Genomic DNA, 22841 nt, shown 5'->3' on the forward strand with positions numbered 1-22841 from the left:
CATACCGATGCAAATGTGGAGCGTGTAAGGCAGTTACTCCAAGAAGACCGTCATGTAACTGTGCGTACGTTATCGGAAGAACTTAATTTGAAACCTGATAGGTGACGCTTTCGCGCTCGTGTTGTTTCAAAAATTTCTCGAACAAGTAACTTCCAAAGTGCCTTCTTCTTTTGGTTATCTTGATGACGCAATCGTCTCCGGACAAACACCGGAACGACACGTTAAAAATATGGATTGTCCTTTTCAAGTTTTATCTGAGGTGGGCCTCAATGTAACTTGCAGAAAAGTTCTTTTTTCAACACAGCAGTTGAATAATTAGGACATAAAATCGACGCCCATGCTTCTTATCATTAGACGAAACATTTGCAGGCAATTCAGCAATTTCCATCTTGGAATAATTTACGTGAACTGCAAGATTTTCTTAGTAAATTGACTTTCTACGTAAAATTCATTCCTAATGCGGCGCAAACTGCCGCGCCTCTGAACCGCCTCAGACGTAAAAATGTTCCGTTCCATTGGACAAAAGTTTGTGACTAAGCTTTTCAAAGGCTGAAAAATGCGTTGCTTCGTCAACCTTGCCGTATGCGCTACGATCCGCTCCAACCAGCTGTGTTTGGAGTCAATGCCTCGTACCATGGCATTGGGGCAATTTTAACCCACAAAACTGGCAAAACAGAACAACTGCATCGTATTTACTTCCAAAACTTTGAACAGCGCTCAGATTAATTATAGTCAGCTGCAGAAGGAAGCCCTGGCTATAGTATATGGTGTCACCCAATTTCATCATCATTTGTATGGCAGAAAATTTACCTGGTCACGGAACACAAGCCTTTGGCTGCACTGTTTCGTCTGTCTACGTCTACATCTACATGGATACTCTGCAAATCACATTTAAGTGCCTCGTAGAGGGTTCATCGAACCACCTTCACAATTCTCTATTATTCCAATCTCGTATAGCGCGTGGGAAGAATGAGCACCTATATATTTCCGTACGAGCTCTGATTTCCCTTATTCTATCGTGGTGATTGTTTCTCCCTATGAGTGTCGGTGTCAACAAAATATTTTCGCATTCGGAGGAGAAAGTCGGTGATTGGAATTTTGTGAGAAGATTCCGCCGTAACGAAAAACGCCTTTTTTAAAATTATGTCCACGCCAAATCCTGTATCATTTCAGTGACACTCTCTCCCATATTTCTCGATAATACAAAACGTGCTGCCCTTCTTTGAATTTTATGAATGTACTCCGTCAATCCTATCTGGTAAGAATCCCACACCGCGCAGCAGTATTCTAAAAGAGGACGGACAAGCGTAGTGTAGGCAGTCTCCTTAGTAGGTCTGTTTCATTTTCTAAGTATCCTGCCAATAAAACGCAGTCTTTGGTTAGCCTTCCCCACAACATTTTCTATGTGTTCTTTCCAATTTAAGTTGTTCTTAATTGCAATACCTATGTATTTACTTGAATTTACGGCTTTTAGATTAGGCTGATTTATCGTGTAACCGAAGTTTAACAAGTTCCTTTTAGCACTCATGTGGATGACCTCACACTTTTCGTTACTTAGGGTCAACTGCCACTTTTCGCAACATTCAGATATTTTTTCTAAATCGTTTTGCAATTTGTTTTGATCTTCTGATGACTTTATTAGTCGATAAACGACAGCGTCATCTGCAAACAACCGAAGACGGCTGTCAGATTGTCTCTCAAATCGTTTATATAGATAAGGAACAGCAAAGGGCCTATAACACTACCATGGGGAACGCCAGAAATCACTTCTGTTTTACTCGATGACTTTCCGTCAGTTACTACGAACTGTGACCTCTCTGACAGGAAATCGCAAATCCAGTCACATAACTGGGCCGATATTCCATAAGCACGCAATTTCACTACGAGCCGCTTGTGTGGTACAATGTCAAAAGCCTTCCGGAAATCCAGGAATACGGAATCGACCTGAAATCCCTTGTCAACAGTACTCAGCAATTCATGTGAATAAAGAGCTAGTTGTGTTTCACAGCAACGATGTTTTCTAAACCCATGTTGACTGTGTGTCAATAGACCGTTTCCTTCAAAATGATTCAAATGGCTCTGAGCACTATGGGACTTAACATCTGAGGTCATCAGTCCCCTAGAACTTGGAACTACTTAAATGTAACTAACCTAAATACATCACACACATCCATGTCCGAGGCAGGATTCGAACCTGCGACCGTAGCGGTCGCGCGGTTCCAGACTGTAGTGCCTAGAACCGCTCGGTCACCTAGGCCGACCCATTTCCTTCGAGGTAATTCATAATGTTCGAACATAATATATGTTCTAAAATCCTGCTGCATATCGACATTAACGATAGGGGCCCGTAATTTAGTGGATTACTCCTACTACCTTTCTTGAATATTGGTGTGACCTGTGCAACTTTCCAGTATTTGGATACGGATCTTTCGTTGAGCGAACGGTTGTATATGATTGTCAAGTATGGAGCTAATGCATCAGCATATTCCGAAAGGAACCTAATTGATATACAGTCTGGACCAGAAGACTTGCTTTTATTTGAGTTGCTTTACTACTCCGAGGATATTTACTTCTACGTTACTCATGTTTGCAGCTGTTTTCGATTCGAATTCTGGAATATTTACTTCGTCTTCTTTTGTGAAGGCATTTCGGAAGGCTGTGTTTAATAGTTCTGCTTCGGCAGCACTGTCTTCGATAGTATCTCCATTGCTATCGCGCAGAGAAGGCATTGATTGTTTCTTGCCGCTAACATACTTCACATACGACCAGAATCTCTATGGATTTTCTGCCAGGTTTCGAGACAAAGTTTCGTTGTGGAAACTGTTATAGGCGTCGAAACAACATCCCGGCTGCAGGGCACAAAACCTTCAACGTCGATCGCTATTACTGTGAAATTACAAGTATCAAATTCTGTACCGCCCAACGGCGCAACACGCGAACCCCGAAACACTGTCCCGGTTACATGTTGGCATAGATACAGCATTCGACGTATCGGCAGCTTCTTCCTTACGTATTGATACTTCCGAATAGCAAGCACTGGGTTCTTTTCCTATTGATTCACGACGTATTGCACAAACCACTGAGTATGACTATCACTACGATTGTTAGAAAGTTACATTCACAAAAGTTGGCCGAACTCTAAGAAACGTATTCCCGACCCGTTAGTGCGAAGATATTTTGTGTCCCCGCAACAGTTTATCTCTTCTGAATGATGTGATTCTGCTTCACAAGACTAACTAACAGACAGGAGTGTGAATCCATATTGAGGAACAGTTCGCACTAACCAGCTGGCCTGCGAAACATCGTAGGTGGCATGGATAAAATGAGCAGAACGTGTGCCGACACAATTTCGCGTTGTGCGGAAAATCAGGAAGCTTCGAAAAATGGTTCAAATGGCTCTGAGCACTATGTGACTTAACTTCTGAGGTCATCAGTCCCCTAGAACTTAGAACTACTTAAACCTAACTAACCTAAGGACATCACACAACACCTAGTCATCAAGAGCCAGAGAAAATACCTGACTCCCCGCCAGGAAGCTTCGAGCTAGGAATTTTTCTCCATTCTGATGGCAACGGCTCCACATAGACTTTGCTGGCACCTTTTGACAAACACATTATCGTAGATGTCTGCAGCAAATACCCTTTTGTTATCCCAGTGCATTCGACGAATGCCACCAGCATTATGAAGGTGCTCGTTTCCGTATTTTCTCTCGAAGGTTTACCACAAACAAATGTTTCTGACAATGGACTTCATTTTCCTTCCAAGGAATTTGTGCGATTCTGCAAACACAATGGAATACGTCATGTCAGGGTAGCACCACTCTGGCCACAGTCTAATGGTGAGGCCGAACGTTTCGTTCGAGCGTTGAAGACGCAGATGTTGAGCTTCACATTCACGTGAGGATACTTCTGAGTTAATTTCGTACTTTGCCGGGCATTTTCCTGACAGAACGTTTGCATGGGAGACGTCATCGGACCTTACTGCATTTGCTTCGTCTTTACCCTCTGCTCCAGCCTTCACCACGAAGTTTCATGTGAGGGTGACATGTCAATATCGAGTGTGCAACAAGCCACATTTATGGGAATCCGACGTTGTTCTCAGATCAGCTGGCAGAGCAGCACAGGCACGTTTCGGCGCCACCAAAATCAGCTACGGCTCCGTGAGTTCAGTGATCTTGCCGTAGATCTAACTGTTTCAGATTTCTTCACCGCAAGATGTTCGGCCTCGTGAAGCAGCTTCCTACGCAGCTTACTGAGCGGGTGCCTCCACTCGCGGCCGTATCACCGTTAGAAGTCTCCCCCTGCCCACCTCCGACGCCGTTGCCGCCAACGCCGCAGACCGCCTCTCCTATGGACATCGACGCCGTCACCGCCGGCACCCTCTGCAGCACTCTCCAAGAACCTACCTGTGCCCTCGAATGAGTGCGGCGCCTGGATTTCCATGCAGCTTCTCCAGCGCTCGGAAGACGCAATGTCGAGGCGCGGGTTGGTCTGCTTTTCCCCCAGCAAAGCAATCAGCCCCATCACTATCCATGCTACAGGCCTGCCCCAGTACCTCCCAAGTTGGATGGGGAGGGGTGTGGTATCGGACGCTATCCAGTCGACCGCACTTTCAGATAAGCGCGCCGCCAGTTGCGCCCCAGCGACCCCTGCAGCCGCCACAGCGGCACGAGTGTACCGCCACGAACAATTACGCCGCTGCCAATGAGATGCAATCATCCTCTCTTCGGAGCTCCAGTGGCGGGTGTACTTAAGTTCGGACATTCATCTGCATCTACGTGATTACTCTGCTATTCATAATAAAGTACCTGGCAGAGGCTTCAATGAACCAACTTCATGCTGTCTCTCTACCGTTCCACTCTCGAACGGCACACGGCAAAACGAGCACTTAAATTTTTCTGTGCGAGCCCTGATTTCTCTTATTTTATCGTGATGATCATTTCTCCCTATGTAGGTGGGTGCCAACAGAATGTTTTCGCAATCGGAGGAGAAAACTGGTGATTGAAATTTCATGAGAAGATCCCGTCGCAACGAAAATCGCCTTTGTCTTAATGATTGCCACTCCGATTCACGTATCATGTCTGTGACACTATCTCCCCTATTTCGCGATAATACAAAACGAGCTGCCCTTCTTTGTACTTTTTCGATGTCATCCGTAAATCCCACCTGATGAGGATTCCACACCGTACAACAATACTCCAGAATAGGGCGGATAAGCGTAGTGTAAGCAGTCTCTTTGGTAGACCTGTTGCGCCTTCTAAGTGTTCTGCCAGTGAATCGCAGTCTTTGGTTTGCTCTACTCACAATATTATCTATGTGATCTTTCATGCGCTGCTCCTTTTCTTTGATTGTGTGTGTTTGCCAGTTCAATAACATGTACAGATTTATAAATCTTTTGAGTATGTGTATATTTCGACGTTCAAATCTGCTCTAAGCAACTGACGCTGCAAATGCAGTAAAAAAAGTTTTGTATTATTTTTGCCATATTATGTAGAATAAATTAATATCTCAATTCTCTGTTGCCGGCCGCGGTGGCCGTGCGGTTCTAGGCGCTGCAGTCCGGACCAGCGGGACTGCTACGGTCGCAGGTTTGAATCCTGCCTCGGGCAGTTAGGTTTAAGTAGTTCTAAGTTCAAGGGGACTGATGACCTAAGATGTTAAGTCCCATAGTGCTTAGAGCCATTTGAACAATTTTTTTTCCAATTCTCTGTTCATGAATGGCATGTGTTCCTCTCTCCTGGATCCACCAAAGGACCACCCAGCTTGTAAAGGAAGACATAACATAAACACCATGAGCATGTCGGCGCCCTTCCTCACCTGTAGTCGCTGTCCAACATGATGTGTAGTTTTGACAGCTTAATACATATTTCATTGTGGATAGTCACGTTCGCAACCTTTTGCGTTTGAGTTCTCATGTACCGATTGGTGGCAAGCAAGTCGTTTTGTCGGTCGGTCCGTGGCTGTCCCCTGGTTGGGCTCCGACGGATCAAGTGTAGTTGGGCTCACCAGCTGTCTCACCTAAGTGAACGAGGGCAGACCGACCTCCCTGGAGGCTTCTGAGTGCCGTTTTCTTTATTGTCCTTCTCACCGGTGTTTAATTGTCTGTTTATAATCTATCATAGCCAATGATTTAAAAATTCTTGCTTTTACTGGATTTTATGTATTTTTGAATTTAGAAAAATCAATTGTGGCCCTTCAGCTACTTAAATCCTTAGTCTAAAAAAAAATTTGCGGCCTTCTGCCTTTGAAGGGTTATTGTAATTTATTTAAAATCTTGAAAATTGTATTGTGGGCCTTCAGCCGTTTGTATAGCATCTTGTTTATGTTTGTCTGTTCACCCTTGCCTTGAGGCTCTCAGCCTCGCTGTATATATATATATATATATATATATATATATATATATATATATATACAGGGTGAGTCACCTAACGTTACTACTGGATATATTTCGTAAACCACATCAAATACTGACGAACCGATTCCACAGACCGAACGTGAGGAGAGGGGCCAGTGTAATTGTTTATTACAAACCATACAAAAATGCACGGAAGTATGTTTTTTAACACAAACATACGTTTTTTTAAAATAGAACCACGTTAGTTTTGTTAGCACATCTGAACATATAAACAAATACGTAATCAGTGCAGTTTGTTGCATTGTAAAATGTTAATTACATCCGGAGATATTGTAGCCTAAAGTTGTCGCTTGAAACCTCCGACGTTCAGTTGCGTATTGTAACAAACACGGGCCACGGTCGGCGAGCAGCATCTGCAGGGACATGTTTACGATGACGACCGTGTTTCTCCTGATCTTACACCTCTGGACTTCTTTCTGTGGGGTACGTTAAAGGAGAATGTGTACCGTGATGTGCCTACAACCCCAGAGGATATGAAACAACGTATTGCGGCAGCCTGCGGCGATATTACACCAGATGTACTGCGGCGTGTACGACATTCATTACGCCAGAGATTGCAATTGTGTGCAGCAAATGATGGCCACCACATTGAACATCTATTGGCCTGACATGTCGGGACACACTCTATTCCACTCCGTAATTGAAAACGGAAACCACGTGAGTACGTGTACCTCACCCCTCATGGTAATGTACAGTAGTGGACAAAACGAGCGAGACCCCTCGCCTTTTCGTTATGCTGATCTGCACAGCTTTAAAGTCTGCTACACAGCATAACAGGCAAGGCGACGAAGTGCTACCAACATACTATGCAGAGGTGTGAAATTGAAAAACCATCCGAAATTCGTCAGACTGTTTTCAGTCATGTGTAAGACTATATTAATGCTGATTAGTGTGTTAACCACAACACCTAAATATAAGATATAAATGAAAGAATAAACGCTGATTAGTATGAACTGTACTAACAAAAATGAATTTTAGCTTATCGAGATAACATAACTGTTTTATTAAGACAAAGTACCCCAGATAGTTACGAATTAGCAAAATATTATGCGCATTCGGCCGCGAAACGGTCTGTGTCAACGTTCAGACCAGTCATACTGGATTACCGTTGCTGACCTACCATGAAAGTGCGCAAATTTAGCAATGCGTAAAGATTCATAACGAAATTCAGTTAAAAATCATTCAGTGCCACACTTAAGTCAATTCAGTTATTGACAGAAGCAGAAAAAGTAGGCAGTAACAAGTATGAAATTCTACAAGAGTTTCATATCGACAGCCACAGGGCGCCGGTACAGAATAAAGGTAGCAATAAAACGTATTGGGGGCGCGAGAATTTCTTAAAATTCCTTTACTGATAGTCTGTCTGCCTCCATCGAGATTAGAACCGAAAACAAACCAGACCTCCCTTGCAGTAGCAAACACCTTTCACTACGCTGGCAGACAACCCAGACAAACAGCCCTCTATTATTACCCCAGACATGAATAAGCAGGCAATTTCGCAATAAAAATGGCAAAATGATCTGCATTTTCTGTTGCATAGAGATTTCTAGACTCAAAATCCTGAATTGTCTACCTTCATGTCACCGCTTATGTGACAGTTATTCGGGATGTTTATCGAAATAACAAAAAACTGTTATTAGCGAGTATATTTAGTAGGATAGTTCTGCACCACCCCAGGAAATAAACGGCGACGTGGCTGTCAAACGTATTCTACAATGTTTCGACTTCTCCATTAGACATGCCACAGCCAGAAAACGTTCATTAGTCGAAGTGTTCCTTAAGGTAGCTACCAATGGGAATGCTCGCACATCTAAAAAGCGGTGGCATTAACAATGGGATCTGAATTACCACGTGTATAGCCAAATGGATTTTATTTACATTTTTGTAAACGTGATTTGGATCGAAAGCGTAGCTACGATTAATAAGCTCATGTGTCGACTGCAACTGTAAAATTTCGAATAAAAAGTAGGGGAAATTATTATGCGGCCCTCATCTCCAGTAACTGTGGTAGCTATTTTCGTTGTTAGGATTTCGTCACGTAAATGGGTAAAAATGGAACCCTACTAGTCTCACTTTCTTTACCGTCTGTCTGCATACCCAACCCTTAAAACCCGTTTACCTCGAGTACGGGTGGACATAATAAGCGGAAATCTATCGCACTTCCTGCGGTATACGGTCCCTTGGTCGTGTAAAAAAGTGACCTATATCAACGCAATCTAAAGATACGGCCGCTTATGTAAAGAAAATTTACGCGAAAAGTCAAAAAATGCCTCTAAGAACTATGCCACCAAACTGCTTAGGTCATCAGTCCTCTAGACCTAGAACTACTTCAACCTACCCAACCTAATACACATCCACGACCGGGGAAGGATTCGAACTCACGGCGCAAGCAACTGCGCGGTCCGCGATATGACGCCGTTGAGCGCACGGCTAACCCGCGCCGGCAAACTGTTGATATCATCTGGTGTTGCTGGAAAGTTATTCACTTCTGGTGAATGATTTTCTGCGCAGTTCATTTAAGATGGAATAACTAAAGTATATTTGATGTTACGGAAGAGGAAGGACGCCTAATTCATTTCCCCTTGTCTTTATTCATGATGTTAGATTCGCAATCTGAGCATACGTACTATCCATAACCACACTTTAGATCCAAGTCATAGTCACAGATATGTAAATACAACACATTGGCTTATACTTGAGGTATTTCGTTCCCCACGAAGTGGTGGCAGACGATGCTGTGGCGTCTTCGAAGCGCAAGTTTCTCCAGTGCTAGCTATCTCAGCACAGCAGCTAAGCGAACCTGCATAGTATGTTGGTAGCACTTCGTCGCCTTGCCTGTTATGCTGTGTAGCAGACTTTAAAGCTGTGCGGATCAGCATAACGAAAAGGCGAGGGGTCTCGCTCGTTTTGTCCACGACTATACATGTGCGTCAGTGAAAAATTAACATTTTACAATGCAACAAACGGCACTGATTACGCATTTGTTTATATTTTCAGATGTGCTAACAAAAGTAACTGGGTTCCATTGAAAAAAACGTAGGTTTGTGTTAAAAAACATACTTCCGTGCATTTTTTTATGGTTTGTATTAACCAATTACACTAGCCCCTCTCCTCACGTTCGGTCTGTGGAATCGATTCGTCAGTATTTGATGTGGTTTACGAAATATATCCAGCGGTAATGTTAGGTGACTCACCCTGTATATATACAGGGTGTTACAAAAAGGTACGGCCAAACTTTCAGGAAACATTCCTCACACACAAAGAAAGAAAATATGTTATGTGGACATGTGTCCGGAAACGCTTACTTTCCATGTTAGAGCTCATTTTATTACTTCTCTTCAAATCACATTAATCATGGAATGGAAACACACAGCAACAGAACGTACCAGCGTGACTTCAAACACTTTGTTACAGGAAATGTTCAAAATGTCCTCCGTTAGCGAGGATACATGCATCCACCCTCCGTCACATGGAATCCCTGATGCGCTGATGCAGCCCTGGAGAATGGCGTATTGTATCACAGCCGTCCACAATACGAGCACGAAGAGTCTCTACATTTGGTACCGGGGTTGCGTAGACAAGAGCTTTCAAATGCCCCCATAAATGAAAGTCAAGAGGGTTGAGGTCAGGAGAGCGTGGAGGCCATGGAATTGGTCCGCCTCTACCAATCCATCGGTCACCGAATCTGTTGTTGAGAAGCGAACGAACACTTCGACTGAAATGTGCAGGAGCTCCATCGTGCATGAACCACATGTTGTGTCGTACTTGTAAAGGCACATGTTGTAGCAGCACAGGTAGAGTATCCCGTATGAAATCATGACAACGTGCTCCATTGAGCGTAGGTGGAAGAACATGGGGCCCAATCAAGACATCACCAACAATGCCTGCCCAAACGTTCACAGAAAATCTGTGTTGATGACGTGATTGCACAATTGCGTGCGGATTCTCGTCAGCCCACACATGTTGATTGTGAAAATTTACAATTTGATCACGTTGAAATGAAGCCTCATCCGTAAAGAGAACATTTGCACTGAAATGAGGATTGACACATTGTTGGATGAACCATTCGCAGCAGTGTACCCGTGGAGGCCATACAGCTGATGACAGTGCCTGCACACGCTGTACATGGTACGGAAACAACTGGTTCTTCCGTAGCACTCTCCATACAGTGACGTGGTCAACGTTACCTTGTACAGCAGCAACTTCTCTGACGCTGACGTTAGGATTATCGTCAACTGCACGAAGAATTGCCTCGTCCATCGCAGGTGTCCTCGTCGTTCTAGGTCTTCCCCAGTCGTGAGTCATAGTCTGGAATGTTCCGTGCTCCCTAAGACGGCGATCAATTGCTTCTAACGTCTTCCTGTCGGGACACCTTCGTTCTGGAAATCTGTCTCGATACAAGCGTACCGCGCCACGGCTATTGCTCCGTGCTAATCCATACATCAAATGGGCATCTGCCAACTCCGCATTTGTAAACATTGCACTGCCTGTAAAACCACGTTCGTGATGAACACTAACCTGTTGATGCTACGTACTGATGTACTTGATGCTAGTACTGTACAGCAATGAGTCGCATGTCAACACAAGCACCGAAGTCAACATTACCTTCCTTCAATTGGGCCAACTGGCGGTGAATCGAGAAAGTACAGTACATACTGACGAAACTGAAATGAGCTCCAACATGGAAATTAAGCGTTTCCGGACACATGTCCACATAACATCTTTTCTTTATTTATGTGTGAGGAATGTTTCCTGAAAGTTTGACCGTACCTTTTTGTAACACCTTATTTGAAATTTTAACTGCATGTCTTTACCACTTGAAATTTATTTTGTTGCTTTAAGATTTCTTGTTTGGAGGCCTTCTGCAGTGAAATAATTGCCTTTTTTGAAACTCGTAGTTCTAAAGGTTCGGCTACGTGCCGTATTGGTTTAAAGGTGTTATTGAATTACAATAAATTACAATTTTGAGTGAACCTGACCACACCTTATTTGGCCCTTTCCACAATCCTAATCACCTGTTCTGCCCAGCGGGTTTAGCGGGCTTCTCACAAGTGTGCAAGTCGAAACTTTTCATCTCATACGTGGCTCGCACTAGAATCCTGCAACAAACACCACCGACGTTCTAATTTACCATACTTTTAGTCTGTTAATGTCAATAGGCATTATTCCATTCAAAAAATGTATATTTGCACAGAAAATACACTTTCTAAGTATTATTACAATCTGTTTATTGGTTAACACTACGAGTCCCTGCCTTTAAGGGCGCTTGGGAGGCCACTAATAGCTTGAGGGGCATATCTCTTGACAGAGGGATGTGAAAGGCACGTCTGATCGCCTCGAAGACTGGCTGCCTACTGTCAGGCCGCTCTGCGGCCCCCACGTGATCATACACAGCTCTCTTCTCGGTTGCTGGAGAGATTTTTAGAAGCGTTCCCTTGTCAGCGAAGCTTCACCTAAGCGCCACCTCTTCAGCTTTAGTCCTTGTGGGAATAGCACGCACGTTCACAAGGCGTGTGTTGGCGGCGATATCGGGTGACAGATGGAACCGAGCCAGCCCGTGCCTAACCACAGTTCTCCCTTGGAATACAGCTCGGCTATTGAAAGACCGAAACACTGAAAAATTAAAATTTTTTATTGAAATAAACATTTTACCACTCAATCTGTAACCCACCTTGCACATTCCATTCCCACTCTTCAGGAGAAGGTTACTGATCTCAAAATTGCAAAGATGGTATTTGAGTGATTGAAAATGCTCCTTTGGAAGTGTAGCGCTTGCTACGAGGTGCCACGTAATTTAAAAACTTCTTAATGCGGTAAAGAGCGTAAGGACACAAATTCTTATCTTTAGGAAAGTAGTACAATAAGTGATGATTCTTATTGGCTAATTTTTATTAACAACAATGGAAAGATATGTGGCCAGTTGGGGTGGCGTGGCGACGCGCTGGCATAGTGGCGTGCAGACGAATCCAGGTGCAGCGAATGTGTACTGAGAAGGCAAGGACAGTGCGAGGTCAGCCAAGGTGCATCAGCCGGGCAGCGGCTACGCTGGTGCGTTGGTGTCCTGAGCGCAGTAATGGAGTATTATGGTCGGTAACGACAGTGCTGAGGCTGCCGGTGATGATAGACAGGCGTCGCTGTCTGGTCTAGTCGGTTAGGGGAGGATCTAACACTCCATCAAAGTCACGTATCAGTGGTGGATCGTGGGGGTATTTCTATACAACAGGGGGGTATAATACAACTGACCGGACGAAAATACCTCCATCCAGCCGTAACTGTGGGTTCTTGATTGCTCTGGGGGAAGGCTCATCAAACTAGAACACGTGAAATACTAGTTCACTTTATTACATAAATGAATTTACTTAATTCTGACACAGTTGTTTGTCACAGGATCGCTTGATAATTTACAGCTGTCATTGACTATGAAAGCATCACTTGGTGCACTTATTACTAACTGTTTTCTTGAGGTACAATGTTCAGTATTTACAACAGTACAAGTTAATCTGACACTTGAACAACTCAGTGGATCTACACTGTGATATCGACTGCTGTAGATGAGGCCTCGAACTGGGGTGAGTGAGCTCTCACGTGCTTGACACTGTATGCATTGATCTCAGCATGGTGAGAAGGGGGGCGTGGTCTTCAGTAGCGCCTCCCACACATCATTGCGGTTGCAACGAGACCACGCTAAAGTCTGTGATATCGATTCGCGTTGCCGACTACGGTGTGGTACCGCGATCTCTGGACAACGTCGCGATTCATCACTTTTCCTGTGAACTTAATGGTTTGTTTTATGAAAGTTATAATGTCAGAAATTATAGATAGATAGATTACAGACTGATTATTTATCCATAATGATCTGATCTATTCGAATAAACCTTAAAATATTGTTTTTTTTTCTTAAACTTAATTCACGTACTTCCCAATGAGGCTAATATTTAATGGGACATCCCAAGTTGTTGGTTTGGCCCACGACCAAGTAAAATATAATGCTCCCCCATATAACAAAAGTGAAACAAACTAATACATATAAACATTTTATCTACTAATGCTGAGACATAAAGGAGTGCCATGCCTGAATAGCACCATATTCAAAATGCCTTGCAATATGATAGTTCCCCGACGGCTTTTGCTTGGGCACAGCTGATTTTGACGATCTGAAATCGCTGATAATATCCTCGTCCACTGGGGATAACCAGTCTATGCATGTATTACTCAATTACTGCATATTCCACTCAGCTATGTGCGCGGTGGCTCGATGAAATGTAATTTGCCCTTCATCAGTGAATTGCAGAAGGCTAGGCTTCTACAGCTGGAAATGGTACCGAATGCAGTAAGTTGTTCTACGCTTTAGTTTCTCAAAAAAAAAAAAAAATGCAATTTCACAATTCTCGACACTAGTGTGGAATGATACAGTAGGATATGTGTAATAATTTGTGTGAATGCACACTTGAAACTTAGTGAGCGATATGACAGAATATGTTTGTCGATCCTTGCTAACAATCAGGATGTCCTTTGTTTGCCAAACAATATATGTCTGAGGAGTTGCCCAAACTCGCAACTGGCGCCAATAACGACCAGAGAAATCATTTAGAAACCGTTTATAAAGACAGTGCAACTGTGGTTCACATCAATTTGAGAGTAGTCGTGAAAAAAGTAAAGGAGCTTATCGAAGTAGTTAACAAAACTGTGACCAATGAAGTCACCAAACTTACAGGTAGTTTTAAATCCAAAGTTGAAATACAGTGTGATTGGGTAAAGAGAATAAGCAGTGTTAGTGAAAGCGATGAAGCAGGTTGCATCACTGTAAGCATAGTTCACCTTATGACAACAGAAAGGAATGTGCAGTCACTGACCATTATGTGTCAGAGGTAAACTGTCCGATTATGTGGCCACAACAAAAAACAAGCCAGTGGGTGATATGTAGATTGAAATTACTCGGGTGAGAAGGATACTAACAAAAGTGAACACAATATTGTTGAGTTCCCTGTGAAAGCAGTGGCTGGCAAAGAAAACGCGAGTTTCGACCATTACAACAAATGAAATATAAACACTGATCTCAGAAGGCATTGTTCTCTGTACAACGCTAGGTAACTCATGACCACCAAACGCTCAATTTATTGACGATATTACTTCATTTTTTCATATTTCCATTCTTCCTCTTCACTTATTCAAAACTAAATCTATCATCTTTATCATTCTTAACTATGATAAATGAAAAAGTAACTTGTGACATGTGGGGAACAATTACAAAGTAGTAATTAAGGTAAGTGGAAGGATGCATATAATTACCGGCCAATTTCACCGACATCAGTTTGTTGTAGAGTCATGGAATATATTTTGTGTTCAGACATAATGACCTTTCTAGACTCTGAGAAGCTCATCTGCAGAAACCAAGACGGTTTTAGGAAACAGAGGTCATGCGAGAAACAGCTGGTCCTCTTTGTGCATGATACACAACAGGCTCTAGATTCGGGCTCCCAGGTTGATGCCATATTTCTCGATTTTCGAAAGGCGTTCGACTCACTTCCGTACTGTCGCTTGCTCCTAAAAGTGCACGCTTACAGTCTATCCGATGACATATGCGGTTGGACAGAAAGTTTCCTAACGGACAGAGAGCAGTATGTCATTCTGAATGGGGTGAGTTCAACAGAAACAAGCGTAACTTCAGGTATGCCCCAGGGCAGCGTAATAGGTCCGCTGCTTTTTTCGATTTGCATAAACGGTCTCGTTGATGTTATTGACAGCGGTATTAGACTGTTTGCCGATGCTGTTGTAGTCTACAGGGAAGTAGAATCACACGAAAGCTGTGAACAAATCAATGAGGACTTGCAGAAAATAAGTGCTTGGTGTAATGACTGGCAGTTATCTCTCAATATTAGTAAGTGTAACCTACTGGGTATATCAAGGCGAAAATCCCCATTAATGTACGAGCACAAAATAAATGCCCAGTCTTTGGAAGCGGTAACATCCGTCAAGTATCTGGGTGTGACTATTCGAAATTATCTCAAATGGAATAATCAGATTACACAAGTAATGGGCAAGGAAAACTCCAGACTGCGGTTTATTGGTAGAATCCTGAAGTAATGCAGTCCTTCAATAAAGGAAATTGCTTACAATACGTTAGTTTGTCCAGTCTTAGAGTGTTGTTCGTCTGTATGGGACTCTTACCAGTTGGGTCTGATTCAAGAGATTACGAAGGTCCAAAGAAGAGCGGCAAAATTCGTGACGGGTACATTTAGCCATCGCGAGAACGTTTCAAATCTCATAGAAAGTTTGACATGGAACATACTTGCAGATAGACGACGCGCTAAACAGAAGGGGCCGCTCACTAAATTCCGAAATCCGATCTTCGCCGAGCAGTTAGAGCGTATATTATTACCACCAACTTTCAAATCGCGCGATGATCACCATTCAAAGATAAGGGAAATTAGAGCTCGTACTGAGGCGTTCAGACAGTTGTTTTTGCCTCGCGCGATCCGCGAGTGGATCAGAGGGGGGAAAATATGACTTTGGTGCGAATCGTGTCCTCCGCCACACACCGCTTGGTGGCTAACGGAATATATATGTAGATATGTAGGTGCAGATATGTACAGAGTAAAAATAAATTTATGTTATGTAACATGTTATCTCTTAAATAGGAGACATTAGGTGAACATGAAATGAGAATATTGATACATGATATTATGCCTAAATGTGACACAGATCAACAATGAAAACACACACCTAGAACTTGAAACCATCTGTGCGGACCAGCTACATGTAACTGGAGAAAACAGCAAGTAATAGCAGGTAATGGATAAAGAGAACACTTTATCACATGGCATTATCGACAAACATTTGACAGTTGATGGAAAATAAGTTAAAATATTAATATTGTATGGAATACTGTGGAACTACATCTTCTCATTTAATAAACACTTACACTAACAAGGGGAGGCCGCCAATTGTGAAATTCAGATTCGATTCATACTGCGCATAATAAAAGCTCATGGCCAGAGGTGTAATGTGGCAAAGCACCAAGATGCACTTCTCAGCCGTTGTCGAGAAAATCGACAGTTAAAAGAAACCGTTGTGGTGAAATACTCTCTACGATTAATCATTGTCTACAGCGTCGTGGCGCAGCGGTAAGCGCTCGGGTTCATAATCCGAAGGTCGCCGGATCGAATCTCGCGCCATGCAACCCTTTTTTTAGTATTTGTTTTTTGTAATTCAAATTATATATATATATATATACCGCATCTACCTTCTTTCGAAGTTAGCAGGCAACTACGCTGTTATGCGGCGGCTCGTTTCGGCCCATTCAACATCTGTCCTTCAAGTGTAACGAGCGAGTAACGGAGTTTATATTTCACACCTGCCGCAGCAAATTTGTGTTCGTGGGGTCTCTATTCTAATTCGAACGTTTGACTTACGGTATACATATTCGTTTCGGGATACCGTTTCTACGTCTTCCGTTAACTATACGTGGTTAACATTATGAAGACAATTAATAACATTTGTGAAATACACCTTTGTTTGCGGAAAACATAATGATGTTCGAAGTCGTCAGTTTTTCCACGACAAACGACTTATTATATGCATAATTGTTGCAACTGATTGCCGGGAATTATATATATATTATATATATATATATATATAAAATCGCAAAAAACTAATAAATAAAAAAAATTGCATAGCTCGAGATTCGATCCGGCGAACTTCGGTTTACGAACCCGAGCGCTTACCGCTGCGCCACGACGCTGTTGAACATTATTAATCGTAGAGAGTATTTCATCGCAACGGTTTCTTTTAACTGTCGATTTTCTTGACAACGGCTGAGAAGTGCATCTTGGTGCTTTGGCACATTACACCTCTGGCCATGAGCTTTTATTATGTGCAGTATGAATCGAATCTGAATTTCACAATTGGCGGCCTCCCCTTGTAAGAATGCAATTGTGTACTAAGCTTACTTAAAAAACATTACAAATGAGTACATTTAAGGTAATAAACTGAGTTGCAATCATGATGGTACGTAATGACAAAATCACAAAGAAAACACTATATTGTATAAGATCGCTGCTGCAGAAGAAGAGTATTAAGCAAAACAAAGTAAATGACTGCAATCAGAAAAATTTTAATTAACAGGTGGTAACAGAAACTGGTAACATATAGAACGCATTCTCTTGGTCATAACAGGCTAAAGACTTGATTGAATATAAATAATGGTATGCCGCATAAAAAGAGTTAATTAGGTGAGGTGGATTTCCGCAACACTTCATGATGTTGAATGCTTATACAGGTGAGGGATTGTCCCTCAAATGAAGTTAATGGTGTTGAAAGGAGATTTATACGGCCACAGGCAAGTCGGCCCAAAGGTGACCTGTTGTGGGAGAGTTTGTTAAAGACGACGTCTAAGTCGGCCAATTACGTAAGAACTATCGAGGTATTAAGAGCCTTAAGGCGATGTGATTTCCACCAATATTTAAGGATATATTACGGGCAAGCATACACATTTAGATAAATACAAAATACAAAAATATAAAAAAAAATGTTCAAATGGTTCTGAGCACTATGGGACTTAACATCTGAGGTCATCAGTCCCCTAGAACTTAGAACTACTTAAACCTAACTAACCTAAGGACATCACACACATCCACGCCCGAGGCAGGATTCGAACCTGCGACCGTAGCAGTCGTGCGGTTCCGGACTGAGCGCCTAGAACCGCTAGACCACCGCGGCCGGCACAAAAATATCAACAAAGGCCACAAATGAGATTAGATTTGGTACGTAACAGGCATTCAGTTTCATGTCGTCATACATAAACCACATACAGAAATGTAATGTACTTAAGAGAGGTCACAATTACACCATAAAATGGATTGACTCGGCCCCAAAATGCACTTAGCCTGATGAGAAGTATCAATCTTTCATAAGAAAAGGTTTTATTGACACTGGAGATAATACACGGCGAATACTCTTGAGATGTTGCGTCGTGGACACGCACAGACGAACAGCAGTAACTAGCCGTTCCACGAAGATTAAGGTAAGAAACATAGATAAATATATAACAGGGCTGGGATGGTAAAGAGAGATGAAAGATAATGAGAACATAAGGAATGAACCTTTAACTGTGGAATGAAAACAGTAACAAAGTAGATTGGTAACTGACTTTTCACTTAGTTTATGTAAAAAAAATATGAGACACTGATTTGACGGGCAGAAAGACTATGGATCACATTAGTATGTTTAAATAATATAAAGCACTACTTGCTGTTAAGACAAAATACAATGACTACATATAAGAAACTAGTAAAACATAACAGATGCGCCAAAAGACGATGTTTCTAATTACCTATGACAGAGACTCATATACATCAACGAATAATATAATGTAAAAATAAATTTGGTATCATTGTGACACAAACCCTAATTAATTCAGTGAAACTCAATCGTAATCGCAGCCACACATCTCCTACATAAATACACAGATCTGCTAATACTTTTTTATTGGAGGCACAAATATCTCGGCATTTCAAGCAGAAAAAGTAATTGTTCTAATGTATAAACAAAACAATATGGGATAATTATATGTACTTTCAGAAATTTAAAAAAGTATGTAAGTAAAATAGTTACAATCAGAGAGGAACAAATCCACTGCAACAATTAGTTGTGCTGCTGCCATTGCCAGTGTTGGGTTACCAAGGCTCAATTGTGTACACAATGGAAGGTACCCCAGTTTATCAACGCATGCCTCAAATGTGTTACATTTGATGCTGCCGCCATTGCCAGTAAGTGTTGCGTGACAATGGCTGGTAGCTGTACACAACAAAATCCACTCCAACCTATCAAGGCATGTCTCAAGTGTGCAACATATGGCGCTTCTACCATTGCCATTGTATGTTGTGTTAACATAGCTACGACATTTGTATATATAGAATATATCCCAACTTATGAAGGCATTCTTCAAGTGCATAAGATGTGTTGCTACCATTATTGCCACCATGTGTAGCATTGCCATGGCTATGGGCTGTGACAACAGGCCATAACACACATCATCAAGGCATGTGTTACACATGGTGCTGTCGCCAAAGTCATTGTGTGCTGCATTACCACAGCTGAAAGCTGGGCACAATGCAAGGTACCCCAAATTATCAATGCATGCATCAAGTGTGGTATATCCGAATTTGCTCCTATTACTACTGTGTGTTGCATTACCACAGCTGTGAGCTGTCCTCAATGGAAGGTACACCACCGTATGAAGGCATGCCTCAAGTGCATTTAATGTGGTCCTGCTGAAATTGCCAGTGAGTGTTGCATTACTGTGGCAGAGTACTGTAAACATCAGAAGGTACGACAGCTTATCAAAGCATGCCTCAAGTGTGTTACATGTGGTGCTACCACCATTGTCAGTGTGTGTTGCACTATCATGGCTATGAGCTGCACACAACTGCAGGTATACCAACTTTACTAGGCATCCTTTACACGAGTTACATGGTGTTCTGCTCCCAGTGGCAGTGTGTCTTTTGCTTTCCCCCCATCTGTGTGCTGTTCACAACAGAAGGCAACTCATCCTACCAAGACATTCTTCAATTTTGTTATTCTAATTCACTGTAATCAGCAGTGTGTGTTACATTATTGAACTTGTGAGCAATACACATTGGAAGGTACCCCAGCTTGCAAACGCATGCCTCAAGTGTGTTACATATGATGCTGTGTCTTTGCCACTGTGTGTTGTGTTAACACAGCTGCTATTTGTACACAATGTAATGTACCTCATCTTATTAATGGATGCCTCAAGTATGTTACATTTAATGTTGCCATAAATACCAGTGTGTGTTGTATTAAGAAGTCTGCAACCTGTTCACAGTGGAATGTACCACAGCTTGTGAATCAAGTGCATTACACTGCAAGAGTGTGTTCTACTACCGCAATTGCAAGCTGTCAGTGTGTTTGACATTGATATGGCTTTCAGGTGTACACAATTGGATGTACCCAAGCTTATCAAGGCATGTCTCATGTTTGTTGCGAGTAATGTTGCCACTAATGCTAGTGTGTGTTGCATTACCACAGCTGTGAACCGCACAAAACGCAAGATACGCCAGCTTATCAGCACAAGAATTAAGTGATAATGTATGGAAAGTTCTGGTTCAGAATAACGAATTATTTAGGAATAAATCAGACGACTCATCTAAAGGCAGAAGCACTGTGTCATCGACAGATACGCACACAAAATGTACAGAGCGTTATCTCGCTTCCACTCCCCCCCCCCCCCCCACCGGCCCCGTCCCTGCCTCCCATCTCTCTCCATCACTCATCCCACTCCAAACCGCACCCCAACCATCTCCAGTACACTCACTGTGGGCCAAGAAAGAGCTGGCAGTCGAATGAGCACTGCGTGAGGAGATGGGCATGTGCATATGAGTGAGTCGAGTGTGAGTGTGTGTGTGTGTGTGTGTGTGTGTGTGTGTGTGTGTGGTGCGCGCACGCGCATGTTTCTCCTACAGCTTGAGACAGAATCTCATTCCGAAAGCTAGTGAAGTAAAGCTCTGTACCTTTTGCGTGTGTATCTGTTGACGACACTGCACTTCTTCCTTTAGGTGAGTCATCTCCTTTACTCCTAAATAATTCATGAATTATGTGAGTTACACTTGTTGCTACTGCCATAGCCAGTGTGTACTTTGTCACCACACCTTTGAGCTGTACACTGCAGAAGGCACCCCAGCTTTTCAAGGCATGCACCAAATGTGTTATATGTGGTGCTACTGCCGTTGGTAGCACATGTTGCATTACCACAGTTGTTAGCAGCATACAACAGAATTACCCCACATTATCATTGCATGCCTCAAGTGTGTTACATATGAAGCAACTACCATTGCAAGCGTGTGATAATCTCCATGTTTGCTATCTGTACTCAGTGGAACATACCCCACCTTATTGAAGCACATCTCAAGTGTGTTATATGTGGTGCTACCATCATTGGCAGTGTGTGTTACATTACCATAGCTGGGATATGTTTACAACTGAGGGTACACCTGCTTATCAAGGGATACCTCTAGTGTGTTGCATATGGTGCTTCTGCCGTTGACAGTGTGTACTGCATTACCATGACTGCGATCAGTACACAGTACAAGACACCCTACCCAATCAATGCATGTCTCAAATGTGTTCCATGTGGTGCCTCCAACATTACCAGTGAATGTTGCGTTACCAAGGCTGCAAACTGCGTATCACAAAGAATACGACAGCTTTTCAAGGCATGCCTCAAGTGTGTTACATGTGCTGCTGCCGCCATTGCCACTGTGTGTTGTATTACGACGGCTGCGAGTTGTGCAGTGGAAGGTACACCAGATTATCAAGACTTATCAAATGTAAGTTACATGTGGCGATACTGCCACTGCCAGTATGTGTCTCCAGAGCTCGAGTTGTACTCAAGCGAGGGCACCCGAGCTTATCAATACACGCAAATAGTTTCATCGATTTTGTATGGTTTTTTAATGAAAAAGTGGAAAATATTTATGAAATTATGTAATGTTTCGAAAACTTTTACCATAATGATAATTTCTACTGAAATCAACATGTGAATCACACCATAGCCTAGTATTTTATCTTAACATGCTCTCTGCAGAGCCTGATATTTTATTTTTAAAATCTGCACTGCACTATTAAAAGAAAATTATTTTCGGTCAAGGCCTTTTACTAAACTGTTCGTCTATACTTAAATTACGGAAGTATCCAACGTTTCCTTTTTATTTTGCAGCACAATAAAGAACAGGGTATGTCTGCAAAACTTCTCCAGTCATGGAATTCGTCTATCGGAAAGAATGCTTCGTAGGAGGAAAATAATTTTGCCACATCATTCCTTGATAGATGTCGTCCGAAGTGTTGTCTTCTCTTCCGCTGTGGATATTGCTAATAGTACCAAAAGTCGAATAGCCAAGATTTCTAGACAAAATCGTTTCGAATTTATTCACTGCCCTTTGACCAGTATCACATTTAATTTCAGTCATGTTTCATTGGTCATTCTTCACTATTTCTAACGATTTCTGTAAAGAGAGTCCGGTAGATTTAATTCTTCAATGCCACTGGTAAGGAAGCCAAAATTGCTATGGATGAATGCCTGAGCATTTTCTGGTTTCGTTTCAGTAAAAGCGTTTTGTGCCTTTCGTGCGGAAACTGAAGGATCTCTCGGAAATGGATCATTTACAGATTTCAAGGCTTTAAAATATTCATTACAAAAACCAACGACTTCAATCGTTGTACACCACCGCAGTAGGACAGGCGCAGGTGCCAACGTTAGGATTGGTAGGACTTCTCCATAAAGCGACACATGATGCGTGACTTTCTTTGTGTATGAAATTATTTTGCTTACTTCGTCGACGATACGTTGCAGTGCATTGGCCAGACGAGTGAAGTGGATTAAATACTGATAGAATACGTTGAGGGCAGTT

At 42.5% G+C, this 22841-nt stretch overlaps 1 protein-coding gene across 1 annotated transcript in view; it reads left to right on the forward strand.

The window, feature by feature from the left end:
* Window positions 1-4214: 4214 nt before the first annotated feature.
* LOC124555937 (proline-rich receptor-like protein kinase PERK2) overlaps window positions 4215-22841 on the forward strand; it is a 39317-nt gene continuing 20690 nt past the window's right edge. The window contains exon 1 of the mRNA XM_047129988.1: window positions 4215-4407. Coding sequence (XP_046985944.1) covers window positions 4215-4407 — 193 coding nt within the window. The remainder of the gene's footprint in view (window positions 4408-22841) is intronic.

This window comes from Schistocerca americana, chromosome X, assembly GCF_021461395.2.
Source record: "Schistocerca americana isolate TAMUIC-IGC-003095 chromosome X, iqSchAmer2.1, whole genome shotgun sequence".
NCBI classification, from domain to species: domain Eukaryota; kingdom Metazoa; phylum Arthropoda; class Insecta; order Orthoptera; family Acrididae; genus Schistocerca; species Schistocerca americana.